Below are 18,676 nucleotides of genomic sequence, written 5' to 3'. Positions count from 1 at the left end.
AGAAAAATAAGGGAGAGAGTAGGCATATTTTAAGTGATCATGATAAGCCATTATGACAAAAATCCTAGGAAGAACTCCTGAGAATTATTTTATACATGTCAGGAATGAACCTTGAAAACGTTATCCAATTTCTTCCTAAGCAACAGGACCCACCACAAGTAGTAATATTATTCAATTTTTAAGAATGATCAATTATATGTTAATAAAATAATTTTAGTTATTAGCTCACAAAATGTTTTAAACGTGTATACACTTAGCATTTATACTTTCAAATATTTTGTTCTTTCATTAGTTTCAAAGCATTCTGTAAATATTTGCTGTCAAAGCTGAAAATCATAAAGTGAAAATAGAGTCTATACAAAATGGAAAAAAGTTACAATCATGTCTTTGAATACAATGAAAAAGTCACCTTTTTTTAAACTGTTTTTTGGGTACAGTTGTGGGGCCTGAACTCTGGGCCTGGGCGCTGTCCCTCAGCTCTTCAGCTCAAGGCTAGCACTCTACAATTCGAGCCAAGGCGCCACTTCCGGCTTTTTTCTTTTTGCATATGTGGTACTGAGGAATCAAACCCAGGGCCTCATGCATGCAAAGCAAGCGCTCTACCACTGAGCCACCTTCCCAGCTCCCTTTTTTAAACTTTTAATGAAGATTAAATGTAGTCTTTAAAAAATATCTTTAATAGTTATACAAAGAAATTGCATTTAACAAAGCATTTTATGTATATAATATATCTTTAAACATAGTTTTAAGCATTGTTTGTGTCCAATACTGTAGTCTGGTAAGGCAGGTGTCATGATGAGAAGCTGGTGAGATGATTATTGAAAGTGTCCTTGATACTTCCAGAGTTGATCTCTTAGTGTTGGATGACCTAGCAGAAAAGGGTCTTCATTTCTAAAAGTCTAAGATAAGTACTATATTCCTTTCCAGTATTTGGAGATGGATTCCACTTACATATAGATGTAGTAGTCTGTTGGAATAGTACATGCTCCACACAGAAGTATAAACTGAATCATTCTGTAGCCATTCAATGAATTCAAATCATTAAAAGACATACTAACTTCCTGTCCAATGCACCTAATGTGTTACCAGATAGTTTAAAGGAGCTAAGCAACATCAATCCACTTGGTAAGATAAGAATTCAGATAAGAGTTGAACATATTAAAGGTGAGAGTAAAGTTTATTAAAAAGAAATATGGGTTGCTCAGTAGCAGAGCACTGCCTGGCAAGTGCAAGGACCTGATCTGAAAAAAAGTTAAAAATAAAAGAAATATGGCAGAAAAAGACAGGTGACATAGACATTCCACAAGGAAGTTAGCAGTGTAGCCCATTTTGGCTATGTTGGCTGGTCTTCAGCCATCTTCCTTATTATAGAGCTAGGCCTTGAGTTAAATAGTGAGAATTAGATGGCTTTCTGATTGGTGGGCTCCTGTTTCCTAAACTGTTTGATGCAAAAAAAATTACTGTTTGTCCCTATTCCCTCATTTTTCTTAAAAAAAAAAAAAAAAAGGTCAGTCCTGGAGCTTGAACTCAGGGCCTGAGTGCTATCCTCTTTGTGCTGAACGCTAGCATTCTACCACTTGAGCCACAGCACCACTTCTACCTTTTTCTGAGTAGTTTATTGGGGATAAGAGTCTCACAGACTTTCCTGCCTAGGCTGGTTTTGCGATCCACAGATTTCAGCCTTCTGAGTAGCTAGGATTACAGGAAGAAACTACCACTGCTTGGCTCCCTCATTCTTAAGTCTTTCTTGCTTCCTCATTTATTGGTGGCCTTCTGCCCCCGCCATTTTGTTGTTGGGCTGGTTTTGTTTTATCAGTTTTTATTGCTATCTGTAAGCTGTATAGGCTTCAACTCCCTGACTGATTATTTTTGCTACTAACATATCAATTTCTCCCAATTCTTAGCTTTTGCGGAAGCGGGAGAAATAACTTTCCAAATAAATGTCTTCTGTTCTTTGTTTTTCCTCCTTTTTCTTTTCTTGACATAGTGTCTCACCATTATATGGCCCAGGCTGGCCTTGAACTCTAGTTCTTCCTACTTCTACCCTCTGAGTCCTGGGATTGGGATTGCAAACATGTGTGGGAAAGATTTTCACTGAATTGAATTGCCCCAACTCCCACAAGGTTTATATAATATCAAAACCTCAACATCTGGGTTTTGTAATCATTGAATAAACGAAGTCGTGGGAAATGTTTTACTGGCTATTTTGATGGCTCCTTAAGGTTCCCAGAGTTTTTCTTTGGCTGTGGTATTAAGTGTGAAGTTACAGGAATGTGACCTCTAGGCCTCACACCAGTCTTGAACCAAGGCCTCTGGATTCCCTCTCTAGTAGACACCTAAAATTGGTCCATTTTTCACTAGTAGCCATTTCCACTCAACCTGTCTCTGTCATCTGCCCAAGTCTGATCCATTTTTCCTTCTACACCTTAAAGAATGTTGCAGCTATGGAGTATCTGTCATTCAATTCTTGCTGCAGGTCACTGGGTTGATAGCCCATAGGATAATTTTAGCTTACTCAACATGCTTTCATCACCCTCAGGTCTGTTTATTTATTTCAGTCCTCTTACTTCATTCTCCCAGACACCCTTCATCACCTACTCTAGAATTAGTTTAGTATTTTAGATGACGAAGTTAGTTCAGTCACCTGGCTTAGCTCAGATCTTGAGACTGGGTTTGGATCTCTTGTTTACATTCCTGGAGTGCTATGCACTTCTTCTTGAACACATGCCACACTTGGAATTGACTTTGCAGATTTAGTTTGGATGGCACCCCAAGTTCCACAAGAGCAGGATAGGGGGCTACCTTTCATACATCATTTTTCCCCCTCGTCTAAGAGAACATTTGGCACATAGCAGGACATCTGCAGATATTTGTAGAAGTGAATAAATAAAGAAGATGATCCGATGATAACAATGAGAGATACTCAATGAGAGTCCCATTAGACAAGGGAAAACACAAATGAATAGAGATTTGATCATGCTAAATTCAAAAGATTCTTGAGCTTTGATTTCTAGGCCTTATTAAATTTAACAAAGATGATTAAGTTATCTGCTGGAAGCAAAAGCTGGATTGCTGTAGACTTTGGAATAAATATGATATTAAAAAACAAAGGCTTGATCCTTCAAGAAGTATGACAGTAAAGAAATGATAGTGAGACTAGAGTTTTAGGAGCTCCACATGTCAGATACAGCCACTCTCCCCTGTATTCCAAGTAAAGAGACATGGTGAAGGGTGGAGAAATGCGAGGTATTATTTATATGGCATGAGCAGCCATCTTCAGGGTACAGATAAGGGTATAGGCTTAAATGAACAAAGAATCAGTGGCGGAAGACAAAAGGTAAGCAAGCATAAATAGTCACAGTCACAGGTGTGTTCCTCTGGCCAGATGTGGTAACAGAGGTGTTCTGAGTGTCCACTGTCTCAGAGTTAGTCAGATGGGATCCGGTAAACTTGGAGTCTGTTACACATCTGCTTAGTGTCTGATTCTTTTAGGCTTCCAATAAGGCAATTGAGTGAATGCAGGAGAGAATGGCTCAGGACAAAGGACCCAGAGACAAACCAGAGGCTGGAATGCCTCGTTTTATCTTGCTTTCAGTCTATTTGTGGGTCCAAGTAAGGAGTCAGTGCTTTTCCGCAAAAGCAGTTTACACCTGTCACAGCATGATTAGAAAGGGTGATGTACTAAAGAGTCTGAAGCTTCTTAGTTCATTTTGTTTTCCTACAGAAAAAAAAATGAAAACAAGTACCTTTAAAATGCTGATCTTATTCAATATATTTTTCTTTTCTTTTTAGCTTGAGTTCAGGTCTCATGCTTGTGAGGCAGTCACTCTACCACTTGATTTATGTCCCATTTCTTATTTATGTTAGTAATTTTCTAGATAAGGTGTTGCATTTTGGCTGAGGTAGGCCTAGAACTATAATACTCCTGTCTCAGCCTTCCCAATAAATGAGATCACAGGCTTGTACTCCATACCTGGATTTCTTTCTTTCTTTCTTTCTTTCTTTCTTCCTTTCTTCCTTCCTTCCTTCCTTCCTTCCTTCCTTCCTTCCTTCCTTTCTTTCTTTCTTTCTTTCTTTCTTTCTTTCTTTCTTTCTTTCTTTCTTTCCTTCTTTCTTTCTTTCTTCCTTTCTTCCTTTCTTTCTTTCTTCCTTTCATCTGTCTTGAGGCTTGAACTCTGGGCCTGGGCGCTGTCCATCAGCTCTTCAGCTCAAGGCCAGCGCTCTACCATTTGAGCCAGAGTGCCACTTCCGGTTTTCTGGTGATTTATTGAAGATAAGAGTTTCACGGACTTTCCTGCCTGGGCTGGCTTTGAACCATGATCCTCAGATCTCAGCCACCTGAGTAGCTAGGATTATAGGTATGAGCCACCAGTGCCCGGCCCAGGATTGTTGATTGAGATAGAATTCACTTTTTGTCCAGGTTCAACTCAACACACAATCATCCCAAATATGTGTCCTGAGCAACTGATATTACAGACATGAACCACCATGCCTGGCCCTTGATGTCGTCCATTTATTTATTTATTTATTTATTTATTTATTTATTTATTTATTTATTTATTTATTTATTTTTGTCTGTTGTGGGGCTTGAACGCTGGGCTTGCGTGCTGTTCCACAGACTCTTCAGCTCAAGGCTAACACTCTACCACTTGAGCCACAGCACCAGTTTTGGTTTTCTGGTGGTTAACTGGAGATAAGAGTCTCACAGACTTTCTTGCCTGGGATGGTTTTGAACTGAGATCCTCAGATCTCAGCCTCCTGAGTAGGTAGGATTACAGGCATGAGCCACCAGTGCCAATCTCTTTCCATTTTTTTAAAGGCAGAAAAACTTAGTTTTCTAGTTGAACCATAAACTTAGCTCCTTTCTTTAGGTTTATTAATGAAAATGGTTGCAAATACTTGTGCTAGAGTATGCAAATTTTACACTTACCAAGACATTTAGTTTTTAATTCTCTCCTCTTTGGGCTAGCATTAAAACTTTTGTCTTTGGTATTTTATATGAAAACATTTAGCTATGTTAGCATGGATTGTCTAGGCTCTATGTCAGACAATGGACTTGGGATAGAACTATTTGCTCTTCAGATGGTGACCTAGTGTTTATTCTTCCCACCCCATCCAGACCACTTTGAGTTTTGAAATATGCTTTATAAGTCCTTCTGTTATAAAAGAGGCATTTGATGTCACCAAGTACCTAAGCAGTCTTTAAACTCAGGTCTCCATGACCAGGCCAGATGTCGTAAATAAGCTGTTCATGCTTAATTGAATCTCACAATTTAAATGAGGGAGAGGCTCCTTACCTGAACAATGATTTATCTGGTCATTGATATGAGACTCATGGCTGGGGCATTATCCTCTCTAGAGAAACTCACTTGTAAAATTGAGGGAGATTTCAGCATGTTTGGGGCCATTCAATCATCAACTTTGGGATAGCAAGGGCCTCTCCAGGTTTCTGTGAACTATGATTCCACTGCTTGCTGAGGCCTTGTCACTAAATTTATTATTTATTTATTTGTCTTTCCCTCAACTACTTTTAATATAAGCTCTGCACTTATTTCATCAACTGATTAAAGCATTTGGGAAGTGACTGCTGACAATACTAGAAGTCCCCATTAGTTTAGTGGGAGAATGTGGGCAGGCCTGGTGGGAACCCAAGACAAACTGGGGTTGCGTGTGGATCAGCCATGGAGGCACCCAGTTCCTGGTGCAGTATCACCAGGAGCAGGTGTGTGTACATATAGGACTTAATGAGACAAAACATTTGATTCATCTTTAAGTAAGTGTCACTTGTCCATTGTTGTTTGTAAGTTAATAAGAAACAGTGTTAGGTACAGTTCTAGGAATTAGAGCAGTGTGTAATATGGGAGGGAAGGGGAAACTCTAAAGAAGTTTGATTTGTCAACTATATCCAGCTGCAGCCAGATTGGGTAGGAGTCAAGAATTACATCCTTGAGACTGAGAACAGGGTTGAAACCCAGAGTGGAAGATAAACGTTTAATAGGAAGATTTATCATGAACAAAGTTATGAAAAAGCCCTAGGTCCAATATTAAATAAAATATACTAATTTATTTTAGGAATTTATGTAGTTGAACCAATAATTTTTCTGTCTTCTTTTATTTTTTCTTTTATGTTTTTGAGTATCCTCTTCAGCTACTTTTTTTATATTTTGAGATAACAGAAATTGTGACATTCGGTTACATATAGTTTTTCTTCTGAATACTAATATACTCATGTATATGGAATATATTATTATATATTATAGAGTCTTATATGATATACATCATATTATGATACATAATATATAACAATATATAATACATCATACATTATGAATTATCTATCATATATATTATATATAAGTTAAGATTAGCTACAACTCTTTTGATTGTTTTTGAGTTGTACAAAACTAGATCTGTGGTTGTGGTGTAGCTCAGTGATAAAGTACTTGCCTAGCACACAACCCCAGCAACCAAAATAAAAACAAAAAAAGACCCAAAAACAACCCAGCTGGATCCACATAGAATGCTATTTTTGGAGGCAGGAGGAATGGGTAGTTAAGATAAGAAAGTAACTCTGCCTTAGAGTCAAAATTACATTTGGACTAAAATGTTTTGCCAAATTTATGCAGTTTTATATAGCCAACCATTGGCACGCAACAGTCCATAGGCCCAATTCACAGCCTGATTTGGCAGATAAGATTTTTGTTAGAATACATCTATGCCCCTTTGTCCATATATGGAGTATGACTGTCTTCCTTCTGCAATGGCAGAACTGAGTAGTTGTGATCAAAGCATATGACCTCCTGTGCCGAAAATAACTGCAGTCCTTTATTAAAAAAAAGTTTGATTGTGGATTTAAACCAGGAATCAGAACAGAATTTACTAATAAGAGTGAATTTATATTGAGAGGTAGTGAAAATGGTACAGAGTTTTACTGAATTGAGCCTCAAAAGAAACTGAGGTGAAAGTCATACATCTTCAGGTCTTTCAGAATGGACAACACTATTTCTCCTGGAGTTACGCTGCCTCTGGGCCAGTCAATGTTGTGAGAGAAACAGCCCCTATTCCCTTCTGGAAAAAAGTGCTTCTAGTTCATGAATATATCAATCAATCTTGCTTTATGTCTTCGTGAAGATTGCTGAATTACAGGTAATCACAGAATTGGGGTTAATTTTAAGTAACAGACCATCTGGCAGCTTCTGCCTGTAGTCTATGCCTCCCTGTTCTCTGATGTGCCCATTGTTGAACTTATCTTCTTTATCTGCTTTAGTTCAGAACATAAATCATCAACTCTTCTAACCTGATTAGTCAATGTACCTGATGAGACAATTTACAACCAATTGCTGGTACCTACTGAGACCATGTAAAAGATATTGAGGAAAAGAAAGTAATGGGATTCCATTGGTATTTCCATTCTGCCTTGAGGATAACTGGGGATGAGTGATTAGTTGTATGCGGCAGCAACCAGACTGAATACGAGATGGGAATTAAAACATTGAATCTGGGCCCCAGTGACTCACACCTATAATCCAAGCTATTCAGGAGGCTAAGATCTGAGGATTGTGATTCAAAGCCTGCTCAGGAAGAAAAGTCCATGAGACTCTCATCTCCAATTAACTACAAAAAAGCTGGAAGTGCAAGTGGTAGAACATTAGCTTTGAGTAAAAAAGCTCAAGGACAGAACCTAGGCCCCAAGGTCAAGCCCCAAGACCAACACAAAAACAAAATAAGTAACTAACACTAAAATTGAGTAACAAGGTGAAAATCCAGTGAGATTAAAGATAAAATTTAATGATAGGATATGTCATAAACCATGTTATGACAAACCTATAAGTCCAATACTACAATCCTGCCAGCCTATGAGTAGGAGTTTTGAATCTTGATTGACTTTAATATAAGTTTGTAATCCACATATTCAAGATTAATTGATCTCTTACTTTATAAACAGGACCTTATTCTAATGAATTTGGGGTAGTGGGAAGTATAGTGGTGCTCAAAAGGCAGATGGACTTTCATTTGAAACCTGACATTATCATCTCCTAGCATTTCAAATAAGGGGGAAATATTGAACTTTTGAGCCATGGGGGCTTTGGAGTGAAGATTACCAATGTCAGATGGTAGCTGAGGAGACTGAGTATACACCTAGATTTCTTAATGCTACATCAGCAACAAAGGAGAAAATTAGATGCAGATGCTATGCAGCTCACTATGCATTTTGTTGTTGTTGTTATTGTTGTTAGCAGTGGGTTTCCTTTTTAAATTTTTTTTCACTAAGAGCAGGAAATAATTGGTGGTGGTTCCATTCGATCACTCTTATTAATTAGTATTGTTGGTAAGTTGAATTCACATCATACAATTAGCTGTGACAATTAGCATTAAATGGGTTGTGAATTGTGCGAGGATTTACAACCTTGACATCAACACAGACATGTAAGGAAAAACATGCAATGCATCAGATTTCAGTGGCAACTTTTTGTTTTACAGAATGGTATTTGTTTGCATGCTTGTATGCAAAATAGTCCTAGGATATTCTTTCAGGAGTTCTTTGCAAAACAATTAATTTTTACTGTGATGATCTTCTATGTTTCTTAAAATCACTGGGACCATTATTTCTAGCTTACCTCAAATCATGGTCTCTTCCACCCCCCTCCTCCACCTTCCAGTAGCTGGGTTTACAGATGTGAGCTGTTGTGCTTGGCTGGGACAATTTCACTGTGTTTTTTTTGTATGTGTGCTTTTATTTTTTTTCTATCTAAGTTAGTTTCAGATCTGAAAACATATTCTTTGGTACCATTATATATGTATATTTCCTTCAAGTGTTTCCAAAACACTATTCTGGTTGTTAGTAAGGGCAGCATAGTGGAATATAGGGGTATTAGCACTAATAAATATAAACTTAGACTTGCTCTGGCATGGTTTTTATTCTGATGACACCAAACTGGGCCAAGTGGAATCTAGTAGTTTGGGTTAAAACATCTGAGATAATATATTTTATTTGAAAAGTGTAGAAATACTAAAAGCAGGTATGTTACTCTGGTGGTGCAGTAAGAAGGTGCACATCTTTACCAGCAGTTCTGATTATTTTGAAACAGCTACGTGTATCAGAATTTTGTTTCACATGAAAATGACATATGATGATATGCTCTTTTTTGCCTTTTTGCATCTCCGTTTTCATCTTCATAAAGGTATAAAGTCATGTTCTCACTCCTCTTTCTGCTCTCACTCTGCTGTCTGTAGACACCTGGGTCCCCTGTGATCTTGAACTGGTAGTAGCTGCCAGTCCCACCCCAGACAACAGCGCTCTTCACAAGGAAACCACAACAAGCACCAGGACAGCACCATGTTCTGCACAAAGCTCAAAGATCTCAAGATCACAGGCGAGTGTCCTTTCTCCCTGCTGGCCCCAGGTCAGGTTCCTCAGGAGTCCACAGAAAAGATGGCCGGAAGCTCAGAAAGCTGCAAGACAACTTTACCCATCTGCCAGGACATCCCTGAGAAGAGCGCACAGGGGAATCTGCCTCAAAGAAAGACCAGCCGGAGCAGAGTCTATCTTCACACACTGGCAGAGAGTATATGCAAACTGATTTTCCCAGGGGTGAGTACCTGCCTTTTTGAGATATTTATGACACTTTGTGATTGTAAACAACAAAATGCTTCTCTAAAGAAAATGCTTAGGAACACTTGCTTTCTCACTTCCAAGATTATAACAAGTACAGAATATTTTCTTGGAATACATGAAAGTATTTTTAAAAACTGTTATTCCATACATTGCGTTTAATCTTAAGATGAGTAATGCTATGAATTCTTTTTAAAATTATCTTGTGCTCTGAGAAACTACCTGACTTTGGACAGTGATGCTTCTTTATTAGCCTCAATCTCCTCTCTGTATTATGAAAATAGTAGTATTACCTTCCTCCTGGAGTTTCAATGAATTCTTGTAGGAGTGTAAGTGCTCAGCAGTTTTTAGCTATTAAAGTTATCTTTTAGTGACTACTTTAAAGCTAAATATTCCTTGAGGAAAATGTATTTTCTGTCAGACTTTCCTTTTCCAGTTCTAAAGCACATCATATATTGCTTGATAATTTTTTTTTTTTGGTCCAGTCATGGGGCCTGAACTCTGGGCCTGGGCGCTGTCCCTCAGCTCTTCAGCTCAAGGCTAGCACTCTACCACTTGAGCCATAGCACCACTTCCGGCTTTTTTATTTTCTGCTTATGTGGTGCTGAGGAATCAAACCCAGGGCCTCAAGCATGCAAGGCAAGCGCTCTACCACTGAGCCACCTTCCCAGCCCTTGCTTGATACTTTTTGAAAGTGTGAAAATTTCCATTTTCCATCTGACTCTGTAAGACTGCTCAATTGTTTCTCGATCTGTTCACAGGCAGGATCCTGTGACTGCAGGTATCTCTGAGTTGTTAGCCCTGAACATTTGTTATTTTTCTGTGTGCTATGTTAGATAATGTCATTTTGAAATCTATAGCACCTTCAGTTCATTAGAAGAACTCTGAGAACAGAGTAAATACCTTACTGGTAGATAGGACCGAGTTCTTATTTCATGCAAGGTTCAAAAGAAGAGCAATTGAAAATACTCATAAAGTCTTCTGTAAGTGTTCATAATTTATAAACTTATTTCATCTATAAGGTTAAGGCATTGACATAATCAAATTAGCTATCATAATAAGTTCATTTTTTGTTAGTATGAGGTTTGAATTCAGCAACTTTTGCTTCCTAGGTAGATGATCTACTACTGAATAATGCCTCTTGGCCTTCTTCTTCCTCCTTCCCTCCCTCCTGCTCCTTCTCTTTTTCTTCCTCCTCCTCCTTCTTTACTTTCTCTTCCTTCTCTTCCTCCTCCTCCTTTTTTTCCTCCTCCTCCTCCTCCTCCTCCTTCTTTGTTCTCCTGTCTTCTCCTCCTCCTCCTCTCCTTCTCTCCTCCATATGTTTACTATATTCTTGGGTTAATCTGGAACTATGATTTTCCCATTTTATCCAGGATGATATGTGCCCATGTGTCCAACTATATGTTGTGAAGAGATCTCAACACTGTTTTTCCTGCGTTGGCTTTGAACCATAATCCTCTTGATTTCAGCCAAGTAGCTAGCTTTACAAATGTGAACTTCCATATCTGGCATATATTCACAATCTTTAATTTATGTGAGACAGTTCACCACATTTTGAAATGTGTGGAAGAATCTAGTCTCACTGTTTTTTAGAACTAAAAGGAATTTCAGAGAAATACTGCTTTATCACCAGGAAATTATAAAGAAATTCAATGATTTTACCAAAATCAAACAGCTGTCAATGGGGAAAAATAGCCATGTTCAACCATGTAGGCTAGCATGGTGAGAAAAGAGAAGACACAAAGGAATGATAAAGTACAATTAGTAGGATGTTGAGGAAAATTGTAAGAGACAGAGATGAATAGACAGAGATGAATATGAGCAATGTCAGCACTTTCTCTGAATCTTGCCATTACTGTGTCACCATTTTTATGTTACTTGATAAATTTTAAGTTGCTACAATACCAATCCTGTTCATGTTGGAATTGAGACAGGATAGAGCAGAGAAAACAAGACAGGAATTTAAAAACTGAGCTTCAAGCAAATACAGGAGACTCATTTTTCACTCATCAACTTCCCTTAAGATTAAGGTGGACCCGTTGCATCAATGAGAAGTACAAGTTGCTATGTCGAAAACGAACTTTACAACTTTGGGGGGGGATTGGGTGGGGGAGTGGAGGGAGGATGGGAAGGGATAGGAAGGGGAAACAAAGGAGGAGGCTACAATGCTTGATAAGAAATGTACTCATTATCTTGCCCATGTAATTGTAACCCCTCTGTACAGTATTTTCACAATAAAAAATAAAATTAAAAAAAAAGATTAAGGGACCAACGTCATTTTAGGGGAAAATGAGGCAAGACAGACTAGGGAAAATTAGGTGAATGGCAACCAAGAATTTAGAATCAGTGTATTTAGAAACTTAACACTATCTTCTTTGTTTTATCCCTTGTGCTGCTTCATCACTCAGTATTAGCACAAGGAAAAAAAAAAAAAGAGCAAGCTTTCTCCATCTGATCTAGGCTGCTGGTCCCAAACAATTAGTGTGCTCTAAAACCTGAGAAAGGACAACATAAAAAAGACACATATCCTGGAGAAGCAAATACTTGGAAAATGGCTCCTCTTGACACAAAGTGCTTATCTCAAAGAATAAACATTTGTGGCAGAATGCATTCTTTATCTCAAGGATAAACACCAGTTTTAAAATATATGGCAGAATGCATACTTTCCTAAAAGGGAAATGGTCATATATTTGAAGTGCTGGTCAATCTTTTACCAAGTGGTAAAAGTGTAACACCAAGAGTGATTAAGAGCAAAGATAAACACTTATCTGCATAACTTTAAATTAGATACCCAGCTTTCATCATATAAATATCCTCGATTTCAAAGAGCACCCATGCTCGTCTTTCTGCTTGTCTGTCTGCCTGTCTATCTGCTTGCTTACTCAGTCAATAAAGTTCTGCCATGTTTTCTTACCTTTGTGACTTGTCCAGAAATTCTTAACCAGTGATAGAAATCAAGGACCCTAACGGAAGAGTCCTTGCTTTTAAAGGGAAATTTCACAAACCCTCACCTTCATCCAGTGACAGAATCTCTTGATACAACTGCCTGACTTATTTGATGGTGTCTGTAGATGCACACTGAGTCTCTTTACTCGTATCTATCATTTTTCCTTTAGAATTTCTGACTGAATAATTTCAAATGATCTGACTTTGTGCTCACTAATTCTTCTGTTTGATGAAGTCAGTTCTAAAGCTCATTGTTGACTTTTTAGTTCAGTTAAATTATTTTTCCACTGCAGAATTTTGGTTTGGATCATTTTTATGATGGTATCCCTTTGCTGATACTCTCATTTTGTTCATATTTTTCTGACTTAATTTTCTCTCTGTGTTAACTTCTAGATTTAGTGTCATTTTGGTAGAATTACTATTTTGAATCTTTTTTTGTCGGTCCTGGGGCTTGAACTCTGGGCTTGGGCACTGTCCCTGAGCTCTTCAGCTCAAGGTGAGTGCTCTACCTCTTGAGTCACAGTGCCACTTCTGGTTTTCTAGTGGTTTTGGGTTTGGGCACTGTCCCTGAGCTCTTCAGCTCAAGGCGAGCGCTCTACCTCTTGAGCCACAGTGCCACTTCCGGTTTTCTAGTGGTTTATTGGAGATCAGAGTCTCATGGACTTTTCTGCCTAGGCTGGCTTTGAACCGTGATCCTCAGATTTCAGCCTCCTGAGTAGCTAGGAGTACAGGCGTGAGCCACTGGCACCCAGCCATTGAATCTGTTCTTACATAAATCATAGATCCTCATTTTTCAGGGTTGCTTATTGGGGATTTTTTTGTCCCTTTGATCCTGTCACATTTCCCTGATTCTTTGTGATAATTTAGTTTGGTTGTATCTGAAGAAGTAGCCAGCTCTTCCAGTCTGTGTGAGCTGGCATTGCAATTGGAAACGTTTTCACTAACTGGACTAGTTGGAGATTCTAGAAGCTCCAGAATCCTTTCATGTGATTGTGTGAAATCTATTGCTTTTCTCTTCTGAAGAATTCACAGGTTATTTATCTTTTTCTATTCTTCAAGAGAAGTACAGGCTTTGAGAATAAGCTGTGTTGTTTCTTTATAAACTCCTAAGAGTAATAATCAAGAGGTGTAGGCTTCAGGAACTCTACAAGATAGAAATACATTTAGCATTGACTTAAGGTCAATTGTCTATGATACTAAGCGTCCCAATACCGATGTATTTGAAAGGTATATTTATATAACTTCACCAACTGTCCAAATATCTACCAGACTTTTAGAGCTACCTCTATTGTTCAATGATTCTTTTTTGAATTGACAGATTGAATAATTACCCCTTTATTGATAAGAAGCTTATCAATAAGATAAGAAGCTCCAAATACAATTTGACATCATGGTTTTTATTTTAGATAGTCAAATTTAACTCTCCAATTATGTTTTGTGGGGGTGGTGAGCATTTAAAATTGACTATCTTTGGGAAAATTACAATGGAAGCTGTCACTCCAAAGAAGTGGAATACCTGCGATTTCAAAGGTCTCTTTGATCATCTATGAAAACTTGTCATTTCATTTTGAAAAAATAATTAAGACATGTGAAGTTGGATTACTGCTTAAAATAAGAAGGCATAATTGTAATAATGGAAACTTATGAATCTTATTAATAATTTGTGTCTCTTTTACTATGTAATATTGTTTGTTTGTTTTTTACAGGCCTTATTCCACCAAATCCTTTGAACTCCTCAGGCATAGTGTTTTCAAGTAGATTGCAGTAGAGTACTAGTCACAACTGTAGCAAATCAGAATCCATTTACTGAGTTGAAGCCTTTGAATCGGATAATGCACCTCAAAACCAAAGTCCTACTGAAAGGAAATGAAAAGTCATGGGCTTCCGGCAATTAGGAGAATAAAACACATAGTATTAAAACATATCTATATAAATTAAAATAGTCTCAGACTAGAAAAAATTAAGTGCTGTGAAAATGTGAAAATCCAACAAAACCAGTGGCTTACAAATTAACTATAACTAGAATCCAAAGGAAATTTCTTAACCATAAGAGCTGATATCTCCACAGTCCTATACTCCAGAAGACCCAACATTTCAAATTAGAGTTGTCTGTTGCAACCTGACTTGATTTAACTGTTTTGTTTTCAATGAGAGGAGGGCTAGGAACAAAGGGATAATATGCAATTAACTGAAATTAGTCTGAGCCTGTTGTTTCTTCCCAAGATTGAAAACTGCATAGAAAACCAGTCTCAGTTTCTAAAGGGTAGATCAATTACACTTTCCATTCTAAGAAAAATATTTTTGCTTCCTCATATACATCTTCACAATAAACTTCGAAAATATTTATCTTCAAATAAATTTCTAAAAGAAAATGTCTAAAATATTTTTATTTCATTTCCAGTTTGAACAGCTGAACCTTGCACTCCAGAGAACATTGGCAAAACATAAAATAAAAGAAAGCAGGTATGTTAAACCATTTTAGTTGGATGACTTCCCTTCCCCCCAATTTTGGTAACTACTATTGGTAAAACAAACAAGCTAACAAAAAACAGATCATGGGAGATCAGTTTCATTGACTTTTATCACTACATATTGGAATGACAGAAATGGAAATGAGTGTTACATCTACTACTGATTTGAAAGTAAGTGCATTTACTTTTCATATTTTATGGAAGACTAAACTCGGGTTCATGAAAAACATTAGGGATTCTGTAAGTGTTTAGATGACAGAGTCTGAGTTCTGAAGCCAGTTTCTATACACTGCTGTTCTGCAGATTGCATCAAGACTGTTCTTAATTATTATTAATAGTAATGTATTTATGTTTATTATTTTTAAGTAGTTGCACAAAGGGGTTTCAATCGACATGTCAGTCAAGTGATCAATGTCATCCTTTTCATTATTCTCTCCCATCTTTCCTAACCCCACTCATCACCTCAGTTTATCTTCTTCTATTTTCGCATATGTACATTGTTTTTTTGGGGGGGAGAGCAAATTCATCCACCCTTCCTCTCTTAATTTATCTATCCCTAGCCCTTGATCTCAAAGCCCCAATCCCCCAGCAACATATGCTGCAGCTTCCTGGTATTCATTTCGTTATGTAAATTTGTTGTTTAAAGGGGTCACATCATTGGAATTCTCCCCTGCAGATACCATACTTTCATTAATGTATATGTATACACATGATCCTGTTTTTCCCTCCTAAGGTGTGAGGTGTAAACTACTCAACAGCTGACAAGGCATGAATCCCCCCAAATCAGGACTTATTTCTTGTCTACAAATATTACCAAAATTCAAAAAGAACCAGTAGGCACTCCATTCTGACACCCACACTTCTATGTGGGGCGCTTTCAGCTACCTAGTCAGGAAAAGGGGTTGAGAAAGGTGGACTCTGGGGCTGTGGAAGAAGCTAATCCTTAGAGAAGCAGTCCAGTATTCTCATTGGTTGCATTGGTGAATATCAACTTTGTACTTTTACTTTTTACTACTTATTTTGTACTACTATTTTTTAGTGTTTTAAGATTTCCTCTAAAAATATTCCTAAAGAGATAGACAATGACTTTTATAAAGATCTGATGGTTAGTTTTTCGAATATAATTTGGCATCTTTACAGTTTGGAGGTGGGTAACTTGATTGGCTAATAACTAATAACTCAATTTCCTAAAATTGCAAAAAATAGTTAATTTGTGAATGATAGAATATATATTTGCATTCAAATCTGTGGACTAGAGCAGTAGAATATTGTACTTCATTACCACCATTTATGTATTTTATTTTATTTCACATTGAATTTTACTTTATTTTTAAAATTATCTTCAAGTGTTGTATACAAAGGTTTCAATTGAACATGTCAGTTTGTAAGTACAGTACATCTTGATCAATGTCACCCTTTTCCTCATCTCCCCAGACAAATTGAGAAGAGAGACAGGGTTCGGAGTAATTAAGGAGAATAGTGTATTTTATAAATGTATTCATCTGGCTCCTATTCATGAGTAGATAATCTGTCCTGGGGATTATCTGTGCTGAATTTTCCTTGCTGACAAACTGGTCCCAGACTTGCAGGCAGTAGGACCAATCCAAGAAGGGGTCATGGCCAGAAGAAGGGAGTGTGAATTTAAGTCTGACAGAAGCTTTGCTTACAGGACTGATAGTAAAAGCCTTCCAGATCCCTCTGACCTTATTTTTCAGTTAGGCTGATAAGATAGCCACAAGTCACTCTTGCTCTGCTACTGGGCCTGCCTGCTTCTGTCCTTGGCTCCCAGTTCACTCAGCATTTATTCTCAGAGCTTTGTGTTCTGGAATGTTCCCCCAGCCACATACAGATATGCAGTAAGGATATTCTTGGGGGGGTGGGCAGGAGGGAACCTTTTACTACTTTCCTGATTTCTTAAAAAATGGATATACTGGTCATTTAGTATTATAGTGTGTGTGTGTGTGTGTGTGTGTGTGTGTGTGTGTGTGTGTGTGTGTGTGTGTGTTTGTGTGTGTATGTGTGTGTGAGAGAGAGAGAGAGGGAGACAGAGACAGAGACAGAGAGAGAGAGACAGACAGAGAGACAGAGAGACAGAGAGACTGAGAGTGCATTGCTTTGCTTGGATCTGAGTATTACTTTATTTCTGTGGCTTTTCTTAGTTGGTTGGCAACTCAGCTACTACTTCTATTGCTTTCACCAACTGCTGAAAGCTTACAACCCCTCTGTATGCTGCAGATTATTTTCTTGGACTTGGAAAACAAACAAAAAACAATAATATCTAATATATTAAACACTGTCTTTGGCTAACAAATTGTCATCTTCCCTATCCATTTTCAACCTACCATGTTGCTTAGGGGAACAAATTTCAGTACCCCCTATCACATCTCTCCAGTATCTTCTGTTTGCTCAGATACATCCTTACCTTTATTGGAATCATTGTGTCATATTATTATGTGTGACATGGTGTGTGTGTATGTGTGTGTGTGTGTGTGTGTGTGTGTGACACAAGCAAGCATTTACTGATCACACACAAGTGCTCCTGCCTCCCTGTGTTTTCTTTTTTCTTTTTTTTATTTATTTTGTACGGTTTTATTGTAAAAATGCCGTACAGAGGGGTTATAGTTACACAAACAAGGTAATGAGTACATTTCCTATTGAACATTGTTGCCTCCTCCCTTGTTTTCCCCTATCATCCTTTCCTTCCCACCTCCACAACTACCCCCTGCCCAAAGTTTTAAAGTTCATTTCTTTTTTTTTTTCAAAATGGCTTTAAAAAATTTATCTTTAAGTAGTTGTACAAAGAAGTTCCAATTCTACAAAACAGTATACGAGTACAAAGTGTCTGACAACATTGTCACGCATCTCTCTTAACCCACCATCCCTTCTCTCACTTTTTTTCTCTAATTGAGATTAGGTGATTACATAAATTTCACATATTTCGCAGTATTGTGGAATAGTGATACTTAGAGTCACAAATACATTTTAACGTTCACAAGGTAAATCGTCATTATCCTGGTCTATACAGAATCCTATGAGCTTTGACAATACAAGTTATTTTTTCCACATCTCCCTGTGTTTTCTTTTCTTTTTTGGGGGTCCGGTCGTGGGGTCTGAACTCTGGGCCTGGGCACTGTCCCTCAGCTCTTCAGCTCAAGGCAAGTGCTCTACCATTTGAGCCACAGCGCCACTTCTCGCTTTTTTTTTCTTCTGCTTATGTGGTGCTGAGGAATCAAACCCAGGGCCTCAGGCATGCAAGGCAAGCGCTCTACCACTGAGCCATCTTCCCAGTCCCTCTCCCTGTGTTTTCTGAAGGCAAAGGGGAGAAACTTAGTTTGCTCTACACTCTGTGTTGGTTAAAACAACTTACTCAGCTCTGCTTTTTCTCCTACTATAGTTGTTAAGTTACCCATGTGTGTGAAGAAGTTTGCTCTTCAAAAAGAATAGAACTTGCTTAAATGAAAGGGAAAAAACTCTAAAAATGTATTCATATCAATAAATATCTCACAAAGGATTTGAGGATCTCTGAGATCCAAACTGGATAAAATATCATTTAGTTATTTTCAACCCACTCAATTCACAGAACATATGTATGCCTTGTGTTTTAAATAATTATAAGCAATATGTCTTTATGTGATAAAACAGTATG

At 37.8% G+C, this 18,676-nt stretch overlaps 1 protein-coding gene across 5 annotated transcripts in view; it reads left to right on the top strand.

The window, feature by feature from the left end:
* Gucy1a1 (guanylate cyclase 1 soluble subunit alpha 1) overlaps positions 1-18,676 on the top strand; it is a 73,569-nt gene that overhangs the window by 28,774 nt on the left and 26,119 nt on the right. For 4 of the 5 annotated variants that reach the window (XM_070012992.1, XM_070012993.1, XM_070012994.1 and 1 more), the window contains 2 exons: positions 9,235-9,592; positions 14,961-15,022. In XM_070012992.1, the coding sequence (XP_069869093.1) occupies positions 9,338-9,592; positions 14,961-15,022 (317 nt within the window). In that variant the 5' untranslated portion in view covers positions 9,235-9,337. The remainder of the gene's footprint in view (positions 1-9,234; positions 9,593-14,960; positions 15,023-18,676) is intronic. The other variant, XM_070012995.1, reaches the window with a different exon arrangement.

The sequence above is a fragment of the Dipodomys merriami genome, unplaced genomic scaffold (genome assembly GCF_024711535.1).
Source record: "Dipodomys merriami isolate MVZ:Mamm:240054 unplaced genomic scaffold, mDipMer1.0.p SCAF_9, whole genome shotgun sequence".
NCBI classification, from domain to species: Eukaryota; Metazoa; Chordata; class Mammalia; order Rodentia; family Heteromyidae; genus Dipodomys; species Dipodomys merriami.
The sequence above is the reverse complement of the archived record's forward strand: the minus strand, read 5'-3'. Positions and strand labels throughout refer to the sequence as shown.